Source organism: Mustela lutreola, chromosome 9 (assembly GCF_030435805.1).
Source record: "Mustela lutreola isolate mMusLut2 chromosome 9, mMusLut2.pri, whole genome shotgun sequence".
Taxonomy (NCBI): Eukaryota; Metazoa; Chordata; class Mammalia; order Carnivora; family Mustelidae; genus Mustela; species Mustela lutreola.
This window is the reverse complement of record NC_081298.1, coordinates 122,092,658-122,114,318: the sequence shown is the minus strand read 5'-3', so window position 1 is coordinate 122,114,318 and position 21,661 is coordinate 122,092,658. Positions and strand designations below refer to the sequence as shown.

The window sequence follows — 21,661 nt, the reverse complement described above, 5'->3', positions numbered from 1 at the left end:
CCTGAGCTGAGGGCAGTCACTCAACCAACTGAACCACCCAGGCATCTGCTACTTTTTACTTTTAAAAAGAACCTTATGGGGTGCCTGGGTGGCTCAGTGGGTTAAAGCCTCTGCCTTTAGCTCAGGTCATGATCCAGGGTCCTGGGATCAAGCCCCACATAGGGCTCTCCGCTCAGCAGGGAACCTGCTTCCTCCTCTCTCTGCCTGCCTCTCTGCCTACTTGTGATCTCTCTGTCAAATAAATAAATAAAATCTTAAAAAAAAAAAAAAAGAACCTTACAAACTAGTAATAAAGGAAATTTTTTTTGACAGATATATTCACACACATACTCAAAGGTACTTAAATAAAAGACAAATGACTGGAAAGAAGTATGCAAAATTATCATTTGAAGACAGAATATCTAGATCATTCAGGAAAATAAACCACAAAAACATTATTTTTCTTCCAAAATAATTTTCAACCAAGAAGAGTTGTAATATGTAGTAGAAGTAAGTTCCACTCACAGTAATCCCCTCTGTTAGTTTCCTAGGACTGATTCAACAAAATCCCATACACTAGGTGGCTTACACAACAGAAATTTATTTCTCATAGTTCTGGAGGCTAGAAGTCCAAGTTCAAGGTGTCAGCAGATTGGTTTTCTACCAAGGTCTCACTCCTTGGCTTGCAGGTGGCCTTCTGCGTCCTCACATGGTTTTTTCTATTTTACACACCCCTGGTGTCCCCTTTTATGTAGCAATCTCTCTCGTTTTTTAAAGAAAGGCAAACTTCTGTGTGCTGTGCCTCACTGCAATGAGTCTGGAGTCTTGGAAGCTTGACTACCCTACATTCTCCTACAAATGGACTTTGAGAGCTTGTTTGGGGGTTCTAGCAAAAGAGTGCAGCTACTTGTATACCTTTGACGGAAGAACAGTCCTTCTCTCACTCAGGGAAGGTCATCTTCCATCTTCCATCAAGCATGCAGCTTCAGGAAGGGACAGGCACGTGGAGGCTAAGGGAAGAAGGGGACTCCTCCATAGCCAGCCAAATCTACCCTGGTGACCAATGTCACAGCCAGATTTGCCGAACTTCTCCTTTTACAAGGACACCAGTCAGATTGTTTTGGGGCCCACTCTAATGACCATATTTTAACTTAATCACCTCTTTAAAAGCTGGATCTCAAAATATAGACACGTTCTGAGATACTGAGAGTTAGGACCTCAACATATGAATGGGGGTAGGGGCACACAATTCAGCCCATAATACCTCCAGAAAAGATCTAATACTGAAATATAACTCTGAGAAGATCTATGAACAACCTAAAGGAAGGTAGCCATACCATGAAACTGTACAGAAAGACATAAAGAATGTGTAAATGGATGGATACATACCATGTTCTTAGTGGGAACTTCTCAGTATTAAAAAGTGCTAACTTATCCCAAATGTAATTAAACTAAAAGGTATAAAACAACTGTAACCAAAGCCAAACAAGACCTTCTTCACATTTTTTATCTTTTTGTGTTTTCTCTTCCATACTTGTTCCAGTACCTTCAACTGTATATTATTTACTTCTAATGGGTGTGCCACGTCAGCAGGGTCCATTGCCTTCCGCCCCAAACTGACCTTCCTAATTGCCCTATACCTGGTAATGGGAGTTCATCACCTATCAGTCACCTGGGAGAAGATCCCTGGCTTATCTGGGAAAATTCTTCTTAGTGCACCAATAAACAATCAGTCCCCCGTGCAGCCATTTTTGTTAAAGTTAAACCTGTTCCTTCCATTCCATTCCTATCTACCCTCCTTACCTCACATTTGGATTTTAACTCTGCACGTCGTCGTCATCTAGATTAACCTTTTCATCATTCTCTTCCAAGTTTACGATTACAGAGTATAATAACTCTACTGGGTGACCTTAGGCATGTTAATCACTGTGCTTCAGTTTACTCATCTGTAAAATGGGGATAATAGATAATAGTACCTACCTTATAGAGTTTTCATGAAAATTAAATGTTATAAATTGTTAATTTGTAGAGCACTTAGAACAGTTAGCACTATCTATATATTTGTTTAATAAATAAATATCTTCCCCATTGTTTTACCTGGTACTTAAGAGTACGCACTTTGAGGAAAATTCATTTCTGTGGGTTTAGACACTATGTGCTTTTCAAATTATTATTTTCAGAAATACTTGACTAATAGGTTATCAATGACACAGGTGTTCCTTACAGCAGTACATTTAATAGGAAAAGATTGAAGTAGGTCTGTAGAAAAAAATATAATAAAAGATGGTGAAGTCATACTATGGAAAACTGTGATGGAGACAAAGATATATTTGTCAATAAAAGTTGCATTTGCTATGGAGGGATGGCTATAATACATTGAGTGAAAAAATAAGTCAAAGAATAAGAGGCATAATATGCTTTTATACACATTTGTCTCAGGAATAAGATGCACAGGAAGCTTTTAAGCACAGGGCAGAGGTTTTGTTATGAAAATAAGGCTGTATGACCTCTCTATAATGAACATGTTTTACATTTATAATTAAAGCTAAGTAAAAACAAAAGAACAATGAAAACTAAAAATTGTTCAAAACTTCCTTTTCTCTAGACATTTGCCTTTGACGATCATGTTTTTATTTGAACTGCATGAAAATACTGGTGCTTTTGAGGTTGATGAGAAGTCAGATTGCTAGGGTTTGCTTCAAAACCTCTGTGGCACTAAGATGGCTTTAAAAACCTTGCAGATGAACCTCAAAAGTTAGTGCTTTTTATTTTATTTTATTTATTTTTTGCCTGAGAAATACTGAGAATCAAATACGCTTCATCCTGAAACTCTGGCAAAGATCATTAATGTAATTACCTGGGAAACTCAAATAAGATGAGACGCAAAACCTATCTTAGGCGTCGATGAGGGTTAGGGGGAACAGCTACCTTCTTCAACAAATATCGGACTTTCAGAGGTAGAAATCTCTATGTGGAATTTTCTCATCCTCTTGATAATCATTTCCACTACCAAAAGAAAACTCGAGTTGTAAATTCAGTCGGGCACACTTGAAAAATGCCTTTTCCCATGTTCTTCCGGATCTCCTATACACCGAGATTCAAAGGGTTTGGGGTTTGTCAACAAAAGGTGGCCTTTTTTAAGGCATGACAAAAGTAAGCAATCTCAAAGAAATTAACGACACGGTAAGGTGTTAACTATCAAGGCACCTGCTTTGCCTTAGAAAAACAGCCTGTTGTTTTCATTTGTCATCACTGGGTCTCAAAAAGGTAGGCCTTAGCCACCACCTGGTGACGCTGATGACGCGCGATGTCTTACAGCTGCCGCAATTAGAAAGGCTGAGCCTTCTCCTTTAAGAAGCTGACTCACGTGGATGCTGTGTTGTGTGCTCTCAGCTGGGAAGGAGGTGGATCCGAAGTCTCTCCACATTGGCCGCCTCCGGAGAAGGGGCAGAGTTAGCCTCTTTGATTGGCTGTACAAGTACGAGGAGTAGAGTCAGGGGCGGAGCGAACTGCGGGAGCTAGCCCTGGGTCTGCGGCTTCTGGGAGGGGTGGGCAGAGACGCGAAGGGGTGAGGGAGTGGGGGAGGGTGAACCAGGGAAGGGGCGGGGCCTAGCGGAAGGGGCAGGATGCCGGGCATGAGGGCGGGGCCTAGGAATGAAGGGCGTTCTGGGCCAACCGGGAGAGCCGACTGCTCGAGGGGTGGAGCTATGCCGAGTGATTGACGTTGAGGCCCAACCAGGGAGAGGCGGGGCCAAGGCCAGGGCCTGACTAAACCTGGAGACTCGGGTGGCCGAGGGGCTTCATCCCAGCTGAGGAGCGAGGAGCCGCTTGCGGCCGCGGATCTCACAGCCGCTCGGGGTGAGTGCGGTGGGAGGGGGGCTGGACTAGGAGCCCGATGGGGGATGAGGAGCCCTCCGGGCCGACGGCTTCGAAACACTCCGGGATCGGCCCGGGGCGGGGGACCCAGGCAGGAAGTGCCTCTTCCTCACTAGGCTCCCCCCGGGGGCCCAGCGCCGTCGCCCTTGACCCCTCTGGGCGGGTCCCAGTGCCGGGGCTGCGGGCTGACGGGCTGGACTGTTTCCTCTTTGTGAGGCCCAAGCGCGGCGGCCGCCGTCGGCCCGCCTCCGCCGCGCAGCCGGGGCGACCGGAGCGACCGCAACAGCCGCGACCCCTGAGCTTGGCGGCCGCGCCCTCCCGCCGCAGCCTCCCGCCCGGCCAGTACCCCCGGCGCCGCTTGGGAGGCCCTTCCGCGGGCAGTTTGGCCGGCGATCTCCCAACTCCCCCCCCCCCCCCCCGCCGCCACGACTGCCCCGCCCCCACGGGCCGCGTCCCCGCCGCAGTGTCGGGGGCGCGCCGGGGTTCCGCGCCACCGCAGTCGTCCCGGAGGCCTGCTCCTCGGCAGCCCCGGAGTGAAGTCCGAACTTGGCTCCGAGCTTTAGGGCCGTGATTACGCCGCGGCGTGGCCCCTCTTTGAAGAGGGCCTCCGTCCTGGCCGCCTGGCACTAGTCAGGGGCCGGGGACCGCCTTGGCTTTGTGTCTGCCCTGCCGGGGGAATGTCTGCCACCCTGCCGTGTAGCTCGCAGGCGGGCCCCAGAAGCGAGCGTGGGGCCTCACTGGCCTGGCGGAGGGCGGGGTGCGACTGTCAGACGGGCGTCCCTGGGCCGCGGCGGCCAGAACTGGACCCTGCGTCGCCGCCCGCTCAGCTGTTTCCGGCCGGTGTTTGTGGTGCGGGAGGAGGCCGCGGCGCGCTCCGCCGTGCCCCTCCCGATTGGCCCGCGGCGTCACGTGCCTGCAATCAGCTGGGGCCAGCTGGGGCCGCGGGCGGCCGGCCGGGTCTGGGCGGGTGCGGGTCGCGCTGGGCCGCGCCCGACGGGTGGGAGGGTGGGCGTGCTCTCCGAGCCCCTTTATTCTACCCTCCTTCGAGGTAGCTAGGTAAGACAATGAGTATTATGAACAGTGGGCGTTGGAAAACGGAACTGCTACCGAAAGATCGGTTTAATCCTGACACCTATTAATCCCCCCCTCAAGGGAGAGTCTGCGAAGGTGTACAGCTCATTTATTTTTAAACTTTTTCTGTTTACAGAGCCATGTCGGTAATGTGAGCATTTTTATTCCAGGTCTCCTTGACAGATGGAAAACCTGAAGTAACCTCAGGCTAGCTAACCTTGTGTTTTTGGGAAACTAGACTTGCTGGTGAAATCCCTGGGGGTAATAGGATCCTAGCTCACTTTGCGTGGCCGCGTGTACAGTGTTGCAGCAGCGTTCCAACGCGGACGAACCAAAATACACGAAGTGTTCCCAGGGTAAATATTTCTGCCAGATCTCCTGTGTTTCGGTTGAGTCTTTTTCTAAAACTTCGTTGCATATTTGTACTCTGTTAGATAAGAAGGAAGTTACCAAGAACTTTTCTCTACAAGCCCGTAGCTTAGTAAAAAGTCCTAGACCAATGAAATTGAGTAACAGCACCAACTTCAGTGTTAGGAAACTATGAAATGAGTGTCACGGGAGTTTAAAAATGGGGCAGTGGGGAAAAAATGGGTAAGAGTGAGGTGGGAATCATTCTTAGGTGGATTGGTACTGGTTAGACCTAGAAAATGGGTGAGTCTTTGGGTGGCTTTTGGGCAGACAGACCTAGAACATAAAACAGGCCTGGAGCATTTACAAACAGTGAGAAGGTGGAGCTTGTGGAATTTGGTACACAATGTATTTTTCCACTTACCCCATTATCTTTCTGGGTATGTACTAGAACACCAGGTAAAGCACACCTCCTTGGAAAGGGCTGATCCCTAACTTTATCATACCTTCACCCATCTCAGTGTCCACTATAGGCCTACTGGTTGACTTTCTTCTTAAGTTTATCTCTAGCAACCATCTTATCCATGGGAGAGGGAGATGATAAAATGTGTTAAAGTAAATTATTTAATTCTATACAGGGGAACTAAGGAAATTGGATTTTTAGAAGACCGCCTTTTCTAAAAAGGTTAGTAACATACATGTGGCCTCTAAAAATAATATATGGTTGGATCATCAAGGACTTTTCCCTATTTATTTGCCTTTTGCTCTACTTAAGTGGCAGGAGAGAGAACAAGATTTAGAAACAATTAAAAGGGAAGGAAAATAAAGCCAAAATTAGGTCTAAAAAGATACAAAATTAAATTAAGACACTACCCTCCAACATGGTGGTAACATAGTCCTAAATATGTTTATGAGATGTAAAAGCTAGTTCTGAATATATTCATGAGATGTGAAGATAGTTCTAAGTACATTTGTGCCCAAAATACCATTTTGGGTTTTATAGAGGCTAAGTGGCTGTGTAAATCATCTGTTTCTCTGGTAATCCGTGGAACTGAGCCTTAGGTATGATGTGAATTTGCTACTTGACACCTGAATCAGGAAACCAGACAGTTAATTTATACTCCAGTCCACCCAATAAGGCTTTTCTGACTCATGGTATTGCATCACAACAATTGAGAGATCTCCAATTTGTCTTGCCAATGGGGTGTTTGGGAGAGGTTACCAACTCAGATTGTTTACCTGACTCACTGAGTTATAGGACTACTCTTATTTTCTAGTGATGACTAAACAGTAAGTATTCTAGAAATATAGTAAACCTGGAAAACATTCAACAACAACAACAAAGGCATTATTCGAAGGACAAAAACAAAAATATAGGTTATTGCCCATTGAAGACCTGATTCCATAACCACAACATCATTTGACCCAGCAAAGGAAACTTGGCCAGGTATTCAAAGAGAATTAACAAGAGGAAAACAGCTTTCTCTTGTCACTGAAACCTTGGCTTGGTAAATATTTTGTACAAAAATTGGTAAGTTGGTTTTATGGATTGAACTCAATTTATTTTCTCCCTTGCAGGTTTTGAGTAGAATTTAGAAATTCTACTAAGATTTAGTCCCTATGTGAATCTACTAAGATTCACAGGTCCCTATGAAAATAGTTGATGAGAGAACAATAGCATTAAATGTTAATTATAGTAATCAAGCCAGCACTATTAAAAGTCTTTAGGGGGGCGCCTGGGTGGCTCAGTGGTTTGGGCTGCTGCCTTTGGCTCAGGTCATGGTCTCGGGGTCCTGGGATCGAGCCCCGCGTCAGGCTCTCTGCCCCTCGGGAAGCCTGCTTCCCTCTCTCTCTCTCTCTCTCTGCCTCTCTGCCTGCTTGTGATCTCTGTCTGTCGGATGAATGGGTGGAATCTTTAAAAAAAAAAAAGTCTTTAGGTTTTGTTTCTTCTTTTGTCTTGAAGAGGGGAGAGACTGAAAAACAGATAAACATGCTTCAGCATGTTTTCATTTTACAAGAACCATCACAAAACACAATCTCCTCTGGAAGGGCACATTTCTTGAACTCTGCCTGCACTAGGCCTCTGCACGTTGAGTTCCCCGCTGGGGAGAGTCTTTGTAGGTTGCATTTGCCAACCACCTCCTGGCATTGGAAAAAACCCCACTTAATTTGTCCAGCAATAGGTAGAGTCCCAGTATTGTCTCTTCTGTGGCATGGAAATGCCCTGAGGAAATAATTACTTTACAGAGGAAAAGTCTGTGAATGGGTGTTTTTCTCATCAGTGGATCCTTAGAGATGCAAATCAATACCTACTATTCTCCCTGGTATTTTTAGGGCTGGGCATTGTTATGCTTTCTTTGGCCAAATCTACCTTCCAGGGTTGGATCCCAACTGGATTATTAATTACAGGGAATCTTGACAATGAGAATTTGAGATGCTTCAGGTTTTCTAACTTGCCTTCTGCTTGTAATTTCTGTCACCTCTTCACTTAACTTTGCAGTAATTAACAGGAGGTGAAGCTGGTAAATTGTTTGTTTCATATTTTTTCTGTTTTGTATTTTCTTCCTCTTTAATAGAATGGGGAAGTTGGGGTGAGGAATGTGGATGAAGGAAATCTAGTTTTACTGCATCTACCTTTAATATTTGTGTTGTGCCTATTCTCGTAATGTATTATCTGCATTGAATTCTCACAACTCAGAGATGGATACTGATATTCCATTTTAAAGATGAAGAAGCAGAAGATAACTTATCCAGTGTTTACACAGCTTTTAAGGGACAGAGCTGAGATTTAAACCCCGGCTGTCTGATTCCAGAAATTAAATATCTGGGCCACACTGTTTAGATCCTGAGGATGGGGAGAGAAGGAGGGAGCAGCTAAGTGGTACATATTGCTAATTTTGTAATCTTCTTAGAGCTGATCTAATTATAAAAAGTTAAACATTTTAGCTAGGAAAATCTGTGAAGAAAAGGAGCAGGATTAGATTGATCCTGCCCAATATTCCTGTTGATCCTTAAATCTGAGTGCAAAGTAAGTTTATGTTTTTACTGAGAAAGACTGCTTTCTAAATGAAAAGCCCTTTTGCCATCTGAAAGCATTTTTAAGGGGTCAGCATACTTTATCAGGAGCCAAATACTGAATATTGTGAATTTTACAAGCCATAAGATTTCAGCCACAACTATTCAGACTCTATGGCAGTGAGAGAACTGTCCAATATAAACAGATGAGTGTGGCTGTGTCCCAATAAAACTTTATTTATGGACACTGAAATTTGAATTTCATGTAGTTCTCACATATCACAGAATAATCTTTTGATTTTTTTTTTCCTACCTTTAAAAGCATAAAAACATTCTTTGTGGGCCATACAAAAACAGATGGTGAGCTGAATTTTACCCACAGGCCTTAGTTGGCTGACCCCTGCTTTTAAGGAGAGTATGCAGCAGTGAACCAAAGAAAGAACAGGATACCGTATTTGTCATTGATTCTATGTGTGTATGTGTGTGATAATGTGTATATATATGCATATATATTACTTATGAACAAGTAGAATTTGAAATGAAAAACAATAGCATTTAGCATCCCCAAAACTGAAATACCTAGGTATAAATCTAACAAAATGTTATAAGATCTAAATGAGGAAAAATTTAAAACTCTGATGAATGCAATCAAGAATGAAATAAATGGAGAGACTACATGTTCATGGATAGGAAGACTCACTGTTTTCAAGATAATCAGTTCTTCCTAATTTGGTATTGCACTGAATCCAAGTCAGAATCCCAACAAGTTACTTAGTGAGTATCAACAGACTGATTCTGAAGTTTCTATAGAGGTGAAAGAATAGCCTATACCATACTGAAGAAGAATAGTCAGAAGACTGACACTACCTGATTTTAAGACTTAATGTAAAGGTACAGTAATCAAGACCGTATGGTATTGACCAGAGAATAGACAGATAGATCAATGGAACAGAATAGCCCAGAAACAGATCCACATAAATATCATGAGCTGATACTTGACAGGGGCAAAGGCAACACAGTGGAGCAAAGATAGTATTTTCAGTAAGCCAGTACTAAAACAACTGGATCTCTACATGAGGGGGAAAAAATCAAGACACAGACCTTATACCTCATTCACAAAAATTAACTCAAAATTAGTCACTGACCTACATGTAAAATGCAAAAATTATCTCCTAGAAGATAGAAGAAAATCTAGTTGGCATTGTGTATGGCAGTGACTTTCTGAATATAATGCCAAAAGCATGAGTCATGTAAGAAATAGTTGATAAGTTAGACTTTATTAAAATTAAAAACTTCTGTGCAAAAGACATCAAGAGAGCAAGAAGATAAGCCACAAGCTGGGAGAAAAGATTTGCAAAGACATTGGATAAAGGTTTTATCCAGTATATACAAAGAACTCTTACTAAAAACTCAACAGTGGGGCACCTGGGTGGCTCAGTGGGTTAAGCCTCAGCCTTCACCTCAGGTCATGATCTCAGGGTCCTGGAATCGAGCCCTACATTGGGCTCTCTGCTCAGCATGGAGCCTGTTTCCCCCTCTCTCTAGCCTGCCTCTCTGCCTACTTGTGTTCTCTCTGTCAAATAAATAAAAATCTTAAAAAAAAAAAAAAAACTCAACAAAAAGAAAACCACCTGTTTTTAAAAATGAATAAATAGTATATGAAAAGATGTTCCATCATATATGCCAATAGGGAAATGCAAATTAAAACAACAGTGGCATACCACGATACACACACCAATTGAAATGGCCAACATACTGAACACTGACAAAACCAAATGCTGAAGAGGATGTATAGAGTAACAGGAACTTTCGTTCCTTACTGGTGAGAATGTAAAATGGTACAGCCAGTTTGGAAGACATAATGGTTTGTTAAAAAAGTAAACATAGCTTGTGATCCAGTAATTGTACTCCTTGGTATTTACCCAAAGGAACCAAAAACTTAATATCCATATAAAACCTGCCTTTCGTAGATTTCTTAAAGAGAGAAGTCTTGAGGGTTTTTTTGCTGTAAACCTAAAACTGCTTTTAAAAAAAAAAAAACCAAAACCCTTAAATCTCAACTAAAAATAGCCATTTTTAGAAAGTTGTTTTATTGACTTGGACTCAAACCAGAAAATTGTTTTAGTCCATATTGTCTAATTTTTGAAATAGTTTGGACAGAGGGTTAAATTGTGAGTCTGCTTACACGTGGATTTTTTTTTTAATACAGTACTGTATAGATGTATTATTTCCTCCTTTTCTTAATGTTTTCTGTTCTAGGTTTATTGTAAGACTATATAATGCATTCAACATACAAAAGTTGTTATTTGACACTTAATGTTTGTCAGTAAGGCTTTGGGTCCGCAATAGCCTATTAAGTTTTTGGGAAGTTCGTGGTTATATGCAAATTTTCCACTCTGCAAGGTATGGGGTAGTTAACATCCCTAACCACCACCCCCTTGACCACCCCCCACATTGTTCAGGGGTCAACTCTGATACATTCCTGGAGACATTTTATTTCATGGATTTTTCAAAGCAAAAAGAAAAATTTTTTTCTCTTACAGATTCTGTAAATTCTGTAAATTTTTAAAAAATTCTGTAAAAACATAGAGGTTCAAAAATGTGATTGTTTCACCAGGGTCTCCTAGTAAAATAGAAAGAGAAAATTCTACGTAGCTAAATGTACTGTTGAAGGGGAAGGAAACTGAAATAATTACTAAAATGTGATCTTTAAATTATCTTTGAATTTCACTTATATTTTGAACTTGTACCTTCAGTTTCCATTAATTTCAGATAAACCGATAATAGATTTCTAATGAACAACCATATTTGATACTTATTTCAAGCTTTTAAGGATTTTCGTAACCTGGAAGTAAGAAAAGCTAGTACCAAAGAGATCTCATTTATAAAACTAACTGGGAAATAATACTTATTAAAATTAAGGTTATTACTGTTTTTTTGCTTGAGATGTTAAAAAGGAAGAAAGCATATTAAAGCTTTAGTTATGAGAGTTTTGCCCTAGCTTTGGTCATAAACTTTGACACCAACAAATACCAAAGCTTGTATTTTATTACTTAGAGACACAGTGAGGTACCCCTAGACTCAACACAGAGAATAGTAGTCATCTATAAAAGCAGCTCAATTTTAAGGTGTTTTTAAAATATGTGGCTGAAGAGATTTGGAACTCTTCTAAGTCTAAGCAAGGGACTTAGCGTATCGGGGGAATATTTTGGATATAAAAACCAAAAAATAGAAAATAGATCACTGGTTGCCTGGGACTGCAGAGGGTTTTGGGAATTTGGGGGAGGTGATAGAAATATTCTAGTGCTGGGTTCTGGTGATATAACATGATATAACCTTATATAACCTTACACATCTACAGATCATTCAGTTGTATACTTACAGTTGCTAAATTTTATGGTATGTAAATTATTTCTTTAAATTCCCCAGGGGCACCTGGGCGGCTTGGTGGGTTAAGCCTCTGCCTTAGGCTCAGGTCATGATCTCAGGGTCCTAGGATCAAGCCCTGCTCAGCAGGGATCCTGCTTCCCCCTCTCTCTCTGCCTGCCTCTCTGCCTTCTTTTGATATCTCTCTCTCTCTGTCAAATAAATAAATCTAAAAATAATAAGAATCTGGGGACTTTTTTGTTAAAATAATTAGCTATGTTCTATTCTGTCAGAAAAAAAGTTTCAAAGTTTGTAGAAGAGTGGTCTGTAGGAGCTCTTAGAGATGGTGGGGCAACTGGATAGCTCAGTCGGTTTGGGCTCAGGTGTGATCTCAGGGTGGTGAGGTCAAGCACCAAGTCATCTCGGTGCTAGGCATGGAGCTTGCTTGGGAATCTCTCTTCTCTGCCCCTTTCCACTCATTCTCTTTCACCCTTTCTCTAAAAAAAGATAGAGATGGCTAAAGCACATGCGTTTGACCTTACTTTTGTAGTGCTATCAAATTTAGCACAAATGTTGGGGTACCTGTGAATGTGTGTTGCATTTAATAATACACAATCCCTGGCCTCAAGAGGTTTATCTAGAAGGGATGAGAATTTGAAATAAGACACCGATGGGGAAGGAGGAAATACAAATACCTCCAAAAGTGGTTTAGGAAGTTTTGTTGATTTTGCAGTTTCTGTGACAGGTTGCCAGGGTATACTGGTTTAGGAGAGAGTGTCTTTCGAACTGGCCACCAACCAAGAAAGGGAATATAGGAGAGATCAGCATGCAGGCAGGAAGGGTAAAGGTAAACCTGAGGGAGAAGGACAGTGAGTCTGGCAGCCCTCTGGTCACTAGAGAATGAGGAGAGGGGAAAAGAACAACTGGAGCAAGGTTTCGCCAGTGTCAGGAAGTCACATAGACTTTATTTCTTCTTCTGCAAAAGTAGGGTGACCATTAAAAACTGTCAAGATCAAATGTGGTATGTGAAGTAGTGTGTCCCATACAGTGTAGACATTAAAAAGTCCAAATCAGAATTCAGTATATCCTCCAGGTAAAAAGGACCCTCATTCAGGCACTATGTCTTGGTTTTTTAATGACTTTAATCCTTAAATACTAAGGAGATTGATTGATTATCAGCCTCTTGAGAATTTGGATAGTGTGAGTCAATAAGTTGAGATTCTAGCCCTGCAAAACTAAGGCTTAACACCTAGAAGCTGATGACCCTGTAGAGGTTTTACTACTTCCTTAGGACCAGATCTTTGACAAAAAGGGCTGTTTTGCTTGCTTTTGCTAAATTTCATGGCATTCTAGCCTATCTTTTTTGGCGAATAACTAATTTTACAGTTTTATATTCTTATATAGTACTCTATAAATGGAAATCACAACTAGGAATAATGATTCTGCACAGATATTTTTGGTCTTGGTAATGAATCATGTAATTGAATGCAGTAAAAATACTTGGGTAAAAATAAAAAATAGACTGAATTTGAAGCAAGGAAGAGAAAGCATATTAAATCTCTTTACCACATTTAGGAATAAAGAATAAAGAACTTGCCTGTATCCAGTAGCAAATGGTCACAGTATATGGTAATTTTGAGTCAAAGATAGAGTGATGTAGGCAGAGGGTACAGGGAAAGTTCATTTTGAAGTCCAGTACATTTTCCACAGCAGCCTGCCATGGCCAATTCAAAAACATCTAGTTATTACTGCATTATGGTTGAAAGAACTTAAAATATGAATATTATATTTAAAAGTTTGAAGGAAAGGGCGCCTGGGTGGCTCAGTGGGTTAAGCCTCTACCTTCCGCTGAGGTCATGATCTCAGGGTCCTGGGATCAAGCCCCCCAATGGGCTCTCTGCTCAGCAGGGAGCCTGCTTCCCCCTCTCTCCGCCTGCTTGTTATTTCTCCGTCAAATAAATAAATAAAATCTTTAAAAACAAAGTTTGAAGGAAAATTGGCTTTAAAGTAATGTGTCCCAGAAGCCCAAGCAGGAGACTAATCGCTGCATGATACTGGTTTTCAGAGAGCTACAAAGTCTGAGGACTGTGTCTTAAGAGGTGAGGCTAAAACCTTGCCGTTGATTACTTTTCTGTAGTTGAGCAGCTGTAAAAAACATGACCCAGATCACCTGCTCACAAGTAGTTCTGTGCTGTGCTTAGATGAAGTCCTAAACCCAGATGTCTTAACAGGGGAAGTAATTATGTGATGCAAAGTGTGACTGGGCAGACCCAATGACCTTGGGGGAGTGGCAGCTATCACTCACCTCCAGTCATTGTTGCCACAGGAGAACACGTGCCATGTGGGCCAGATCTCCCCATTGTTAATAATAATAACAACAGGCTCTTGAATGAAATCTCTCGTGTTTAATGGTGGCCCAGGTGTTATTTATTAATAAAAGACTGGGCCAAATGAAACATGTCCACAGGTGTTTCCTAGGGGAAGGGTTATTTATTTTGTTCACTCTTGTATCCCTATGCCACCAAATGAGTTCACCCCTTAGGCCTAAAATTTGCAACCTCTGACCCTTATGTAACAAATACTGTGTTCTTAAGCATCTGAAAAAAGCAGTGCTATCCTTTTAAAGGCTGTGAAATAATAGTAACTTCTGTTGTCATTTTGCAGAAATGTAATCAAAAAGCTAAATACTGTTTCTTAAGTCTTGTTTTCCCCCCGGGTTTTTTCATTGACATGTTTGTGAATGAGTGGTTTTCCTTTCACTAGCCACACATTATAATTGTATTTAGCATTTGTTTCTCATTCTTATTAACTTCTATATCAAAATGTTTAATGGAAGTCATAATCTTTGGGATAATGACTTCTTTGATGACATTAGGACTACCTAATAACTAAGGAAGTTCACAGATAAAAAGGAATGATGGAACTTTCTCTTTAACTTATAATGAAATTTCCCCAAATTTAAAACGACAGTGGATTCTTATTACAAACATAGATTGTGGGCTTTGTTTTCATAGTGGCAGCTGTATCAGCTCTGCATGCCATTTCAAAGATAGGTGATATAAATATTTAAAACATAGGAGCTGAAAACTATACCAGGAATAAATTCTTTTTTTAATGAGAGCCGTAGTACATTCTTGACTATATCTATGTCTTTAAAAAATAGTGCTTAAGGGGATTAATTGCTATGATTTCAAGGAGTTGCACATATTAGCTCTAACTTTTGAAAATAAATGAAGTGTAGGGCGCCTGGGTGGCTCAGTGGTTTGGGCTGCTGCCTTTGGCTCGGCTCATGATCTCAGGGTCCTGGGATCGAGCCCCGCATCAGGCTCCCTGCTCCGCAGGAAGCCTGCTTCCCTCTCTCTCTCTCTCTCTCTCTCTCTGCCTGCCTCTCTGCCTACTTGTGATCTCTGTCTGTCAAATAAATAAATAAAATCTTAAAAAAGAATAAATGAAGTGTGATTATCCTTCTGTCAGAATCTAGTTTCAAAGCTTGTTTCGGTGCTTCAGCACTTCTGTGATTTATTGAATCAGTGTGGTTTTATTCAATATAAGTTATGTAACAATGGTTTATCTTTCCCTTCCTTACTGTGCGTGTTTTCCTAGCCTTACACCAGGGTAATAGAAGAATTCTGGCTTTCGGTTGGGTGAACTGCATTCCAGTCATGATCTTCTGTATTTGAAAGCTGTGTGACCTTTGATCAGTTAATAACCTTGGATAATTGATGAAATGGGGGGTGATAACCTCATAGAATTGTTGAGACGATTTTCAAATAAGCATGCAGTACAGTGCTCCCACAGACTCTTGACTCACCGATGTCCGTGCCATCGCCCCTACGTGGTTGCTGACATGCCTGACGACCAGAGCTGCCCTGTGTTCTTAACTGAGACCACCCTCTTCTCATTTTCTGATTGCTCCGTTTTCTACTCTTGTGATCACCCACATATACTCCACAAGTCTTTTCCCAAATTACATATGCTCAGAATGTGCACTTACCACTTGGCTAAGCCTTTTTTCTCACATCGCTGCCTGTGCTTTCTCATTATTCAGTTTCTGATACTCCACTTTTCTTCCTATGTTTGTCATACCAACCAAAAGAGAAGTGATATTGTTCTGGCCTTGTCTAAACATGTTTGCTCCCTTGGCTCACTGCTTCTGAAGAGTTCTTAGCTTGGTACGCCTGTTTATTTGCTCAGTGCATGAACCTTGGATCCTTCAGTACAGAGTCAGCTATTTCCCATACTGAGTATTACAAAGCAGAGATCTCTCTCTCTCACACACACACACACATACTCACGGTTCTCTGTGACCCCTACCAAGTAGGTACCAACAACTTTTTTTTTTTAATCCTAATGTATCCTTGTTCTTTTCCATTTGCTCCTAGGTTTTTAGAACTTCAGCTATAAAAATGGGCAGAATTTTCCTTGATCATATCGGTGGTACCCGTCTGTTTTCTTGTGCAAACTGCGACACAATCCTGACCAACCGCTCAGAACTCATCTCTACTCGGTTCACAGGCGCCACTGGCAGAGCGTTTCTTTTTAATAAGGTTGGTGGGAAAAACAGTTTCATTTCCTAAGTGAGTTCAGTGGGTATATTTGACAGCAGTACCAGAACATCCCTCAGAGCTTAAAGATACCAGAAAGAGTCCTCATGAGGTCTGTAATCTGCATGCAGAAAAGAGTGCCCCTAGCTTGTCCTTTGGACCTCAGGAAGGCATTACTAGAAAGTGATTTTTTATGGTGGAAGTTTTGAAGACTGTGTTACAATAAGAAGGGCAGTCTCCATTGCTTCATGAAACATTCAGTGTAAGAATTCAGTAGTGACTTCACAGACTATGGAAGAAGGGCTAGAAGCGCCCCTATACCCATGTCACTGATTTATCCTTATAGGGAGATGGCGTGTTAAGCTTTCAAGTTTGACAGTGCAAGTGAAAAAGATCATCTAACCAACTTCCCTTGCTCTAATTTATGCTCACTGGTGATCCTGATTATGTTGTGTCTTATTGCATGCCAACAGGAAGAGTGTTAACTGATTTACAAATTAATGACTAGTCTGTCTGCTTCTCTAATTTCTGGCTTGCTTTAAAATTGGTCAGTGTGATTCTGCCTCCTGGAGTCTAATGTGTTCTAGCAGAGTTGAATTTCCGAATCTTTTCTGGTAAGGGACAGAACTAGTCCATAACAGAATGTTGGTGTGCGTTCATGCAGAAAGCATTTCATCTAGTCCAGAGGTTGTGAGAATCTAAATCTTAAACGGTCAGCTAAACTTTCCCAGTGGACATCCCTCTGTTCCATTTAGAAATAAGCTTTTCTCCCAAAGAATTGTTGGTGTACATCTCTTGATCTTTCTTTAGATGTAGACTAGGAGTTGGTATGCTTTGGCAGGCCTGCTGCCTGGTGTTGTAAATGAAGTTTAATAAAGCACAGCATGCTCAATCATTCATGTATTGCCTATGGCTGCTTTTGTGCTACAACAGCAGAGCTAAATAGTTAAAACAAAGATCATATAGCCCTCAAAGCCAGAAGTACTTACTATCTGGCCCTTTACAGAAAAGTAAAGCATAGAGGATTGCTGGATGTTCACAGTCATTGGACATTCTTCACAGATGATTTGAACCCATTTGAAAACTGTGTATCACAGTGTAGTAGGCCTAGTGTGTCCCAGTCGGTTTGCCTATAAAATGTATTTCCAGAAACAAATTCGGCAAACTTTTGTTGTTGTTGTTCTGGAATGCCCGTTTTGTACTAGATTACTAGGTTCTCTTCATTGTAGCCTTGTTGGGACTCCTCATTGAATGGTGAACATTCACAGTTGGACCCCGACCAACATTTTATGGCTCTGGGTGGAGGGACTCTTCACTGCCACAGCAGTGGAACTACAGGATATGTGAATAGTGTAGCTTGGACTAGTACATGGCACAGTGATGCAGGATTGCATTAGATGGCCAGTGTAGTTTTTCAGATTTTTGCCTTTCCCAGCAACTTCTAAAAATAGCCCTTGGGAAGGGTCTTGTAGGTTTGACTAAAGTAACCACTGTGGTTTGCTTTTCTGAAGTTGCTCTTCCTGCACCAGCCAAAGGAACATGTACTTTTTTGGCAGATGACTCACAGGGCTTGGCAATTTTGTCTTCTCGTGTTTCTTAGGTAGTTAACCTGCAGTACAGTGAAGTCCAAGACCGGGTCATGCTCACGGGCCGCCACATGGTTCGAGATGTGAGCTGCAAGAACTGCAATAGCAAACTGGGATGGATCTACGAGTTTGCCACTGAAGACAGCCAGCGCTATAAGGAAGGCCGCGTGATCCTGGAGCGCGCCCTAGTACGAGAGAGTGAGGGCTTCGAGGAGCACGTACCATCTGATAACTCTTGAAGAAAAAGAGATCACTCCATCTTTTCCCAGGTCTCCTTCACTGAAAACAAAAATCTACTTACATACACTGTCACCTTAGCATCAGGTCGGATTCATGAACTGCGGAACAAGAGGTTGCGAGAATCTAAGATGGAACTTTCCTTTCTTTCTTTCTTTCTTCCCTTTTTTTTTTTTTTTTTTTAAATTTTCAGTTTTCCATCCAGCATCAGTGTGTAGAGAGAATATTATGCAGATGCCGTTAATTTTTTTTTTTTTTCCCTGTGTTTACATCTTGAGGCAGAATAGTCTGTCTGCAGCTATGTGATGGGCTATGTGAGGGGAAAAAAATCTGGGCTATTAGAGTGAAAAAGTGTGTTTTATGTAAATTTTGAAAGGAAAATGTGTCAAGAGCATGATTTTTAAACTTATTTGGGCTTCATTTAAAAAAATGTTTTTTTAAACCCAGTTATTTCAACTGATTTGTAGCTTCAGGGAAGAGATCCGAATTTGTGACCAGCGCTAAAGGTTCAGTGTTAGTATGGCTTGTGCTGGCCACTGTGCCATATTCTTGTTGGAGATGAACCGTAGCCCCAGAGCCCATCCTTCCTTGTCAGTCTTGACCCAAAGATATCACCATTCCTAGTTATTTGTCACCACATAATTGGTGTTGATTGGAAACTTTTCCTGAAATGGGGCAGAACTGCTTGGTTGTCTTTTCCATGTAACTTAAGCATAGTAATATAAATAAAGTAATAGTTGGATGTTTTGGGTCCTGTGTTGCTTTTAAAAACACCTTCTAAAAGAAGAGTGGAGTAATTGATAAGTAATTTTCATGGTAGTGTTTCTTTTCTGCTCTCAAGCTAAATTGTGTAGAAAAGATGACTTTGTTTAAATTAAAGCATACTGTTTTAAACCCGTAGTACTGCATTTAGAAAAGAGTTGAACAGAATGTCGGTGTGCGTTCACGCAGAAAGCATTTCATCTGCATCTGTTTTAGAAGAGGGGGGAAATGAAGGAGCCTATCTAAAAATAAGGCTTTGCAGAATGTTTTCAGCCTCTCCTCAGTTTTGTGTTGATTTTGACAAGTCTGTAGAACCTAATAGTTTCATCAAAGGACTAGATCTGTCATTAGCATTATTTTCTCAGATCTTCCCTCAGAAATTCAGCTATTGAAGTTAAAACTGTACTTGGTCCCTTCAGGGATCAGATTTGCCTCAGGGTGTTATTTTAGCCCCAAACTTACAACATTGTGAAGTATTAAAATATAAATGTTTCTTTTTCCAAACTATTTCTAGATATTCTAATACTTGTTTCTGGTGGAATAAATGACATTAAAATTGGCTAATTATTTAAATGTATGAATGGATGTTTGAGTGCTCAGTCTCTAGGTCTTTGTCTGGAAAGGATGTTTGCCTCAACTAGCAAAATCTTTCTGTCATTGATATTGGAAGTGACTTCTAAGTACAGTTAAGATTAAGTTTCTCTTTGCCTTCCAGCTCTTGGTTAGAGGCATAGGTCTCTGATTAAGTAGGTGTATAATATTGCATTTGAGATAAGTGGACACAAATGATCTTTCCTTCACCATGGAATAAAACTTCAAGCTTTAAGAAACAGCTTTCATTCCCATTCATTTCCATACTGGCCTTTGATTATTTGTCAGATCCCTGGTAGCATGCCGTATCTGCAGCACTATGTGCATTTGCTGTCACAATAAAGTATATTTTGTCTTGCATTGGTGCAATACTACTTATTTCCCACTGATCCTTAGTTTTAACTTAGTTTTAATCATCTTGTCTTAGTTTTCAACGTGAATATATTCGTCATACCTTATTCGTCTTATTCGAATACCATATTCGTCTTCAGTTAGTGATAAGGTGCCATTCTGGCTTAGTTAACTTAACCTAATCTACACCAGGAGATACAGAATTCACCACTATTAGCTTCTGTTTGATGATTTTACCTCAGACACTGACAAACTACAGTTTAGTACATAGGAACAAAAGAATGTCCTATCATTAGGTAAACCTGGTGACTGGCAGGTACCACAATGAACAATGAGGTCCTCTGTGCCTTCTTTTTAAAAACTTAACATATGCAAAACAAAACATAAAGAAAAAGCAACATGGATGATGCAGTCAGATTGGATTTTTCTTTTTCTTTTTTTTTTTTCCTCAAAGATTTTATTTATTCATTTGACAGAGATCACAGAGATCAAGCAGGCAGAGAGGCAGGCAGAGAGAGAGAGGAGGACGCAGGCGCCCCGCTGAGCAGATAGCCCTATGTGGGGCTCGATCCCAGGACCCTGAGATCATGTCCTGAGCCGAAGGCAGAGGCTCTAACCCACTGAGCCACCCAGGTGCCCAGATTGGATTTTTCATAGGAAGCAAATACACTGTTCACTGGAGCTGGGAAAGCACTAACGCGAATGATTTTGCTTGGGGATGAAAAGGTTGACCAAATACAGGGGAGAGGATAACCATGATGACTGGGTTGCTGTGGGGTGTATAGGTTAATAAGCTTTAATCTTTGAAGACTTCAGAACCCTTCCTCTTCATTTTAGAAGACAGCGGCCTTAAGTTGTTTTAATTTTAAATAGTGAGTACTTTTATTTAAGGAGAACCTAAAGTCAGTATTTTGGGGGTTAAGCATTTGTTTACTGTAACAATTTAAGTTACCCTTGTAAGTGGCTACTTTTGGATTGGAGGAGAAAAATAGTGGCATATCTGTTTTCTAAGTTCATCTATTCATAAAAGTCTTTGGGGATGCTTCAGGACTGTGGTGGCCCCAGCCGCAGGCCAAAATCAGTCGACAGTTTGGATCCAGCTGTATTGCGAAACCACCAGTTGAAAAAAAAAAAAATCAGAGACCTGTTTATGATAGTTCCATACCAGTTATAAAAATACCTCAGTTTAAATAGACATCCACTATTGCATGCCTGTTTTTAACACCAGCTTCCCACCAGGAGCCATATAAAACCTAGGCAAGGAAGGTGTGAATTGGGAGTAAAGCAAGATTAAACTGAAAAACTCCCGTTAGGCTAGCTTTGCACTGGTATGAAAATTATTCTAGAAATAAAGTAGAACTAAAAGGAAACTTTAGGATGCATATCCATCTAAAATTGAGTATGAATTGTATGGCTTCTTTATTTTAGAATAGTGAGACTTAGCACATTGAAACTTTTATATATTATGGCATAAAATATATATTCGAAAGCACCTTTAAGGTGCTGAACAACACTCTACATATTTAGGCTTTTAACATCTGTAATCTGACCACCCGGGAGGCTTATTAAATAGTGAATTATGCCTGCGCCAATACTGGATTGGCCTCTGAGGTGGAGCCAAGAAACCCATATTTTTTTACCCAATTGCAAACATAACTCATCTGCAAATTCATGACCGTCACTCTTCAAAGAGTTATTCAAACTCAATACAGTAGTCTCCCCTTATCCATGGTGTCCGTTTCTGTAGTTTCAGTCACCTGCGGTCAACCCCGGTCAGGAAGCAGGTGAGCTCCTGACAAAGTCAGAGGTCAGGACTAGCCTGCCCTACATCACAATGCCTACGTCATCCACCTCCCTTTCTCTGGTCATGTTGGCATTTTACCATCGCACATCATTACAAGAAGAGGAAGGGTGAGAACGGTATATTTTGAGAGA

At 41.3% G+C, this 21,661-nt stretch overlaps 1 protein-coding gene and 1 long non-coding RNA gene across 4 annotated transcripts; one reads left to right on the top strand and one right to left on the bottom strand.

Annotated features, from left to right (window-relative positions):
- Nucleotides 1–449: 449 nt before the first annotated feature.
- On the bottom strand, nucleotides 450–3,581 carry LOC131840584 (uncharacterized). The gene is made up of 3 exons (XR_009357408.1): nucleotides 2,837–3,581; nucleotides 1,783–1,925; nucleotides 450–989 (listed from the first exon to the last, which is right to left on the bottom strand). It is a non-coding gene; the product is annotated as an uncharacterized LOC131840584 (long non-coding RNA).
- A 110-nt stretch (nucleotides 3,582–3,691) lies between these two features.
- On the top strand, nucleotides 3,692–19,735 carry YPEL5 (yippee like 5). Of its 3 annotated transcripts, XM_059188713.1 has the most exons (5): nucleotides 3,702–3,837; nucleotides 5,097–5,282; nucleotides 5,913–5,959; nucleotides 16,038–16,202; nucleotides 17,800–19,735. In XM_059188713.1, the coding sequence occupies exons 4-5, from the start codon at nucleotides 16,062–16,064 to the stop codon at nucleotides 18,022–18,024; spliced, it is 366 nt and encodes a 121-aa protein (XP_059044696.1). In that variant the 5' UTR covers nucleotides 3,702–3,837; nucleotides 5,097–5,282; nucleotides 5,913–5,959; nucleotides 16,038–16,061; the 3' UTR covers nucleotides 18,025–19,735. The 3 variants fall into 3 exon arrangements, with proteins under 3 accessions (XP_059044694.1, XP_059044696.1, XP_059044695.1); XM_059188712.1 differs by lacking the exon at nucleotides 5,913–5,959; XM_059188711.1 differs by lacking the exons at nucleotides 5,097–5,282; nucleotides 5,913–5,959 and having other exon boundaries at nucleotides 3,692–3,837.
- The last annotated feature ends 1,926 nt before the right edge of the window (nucleotides 19,736–21,661 follow it).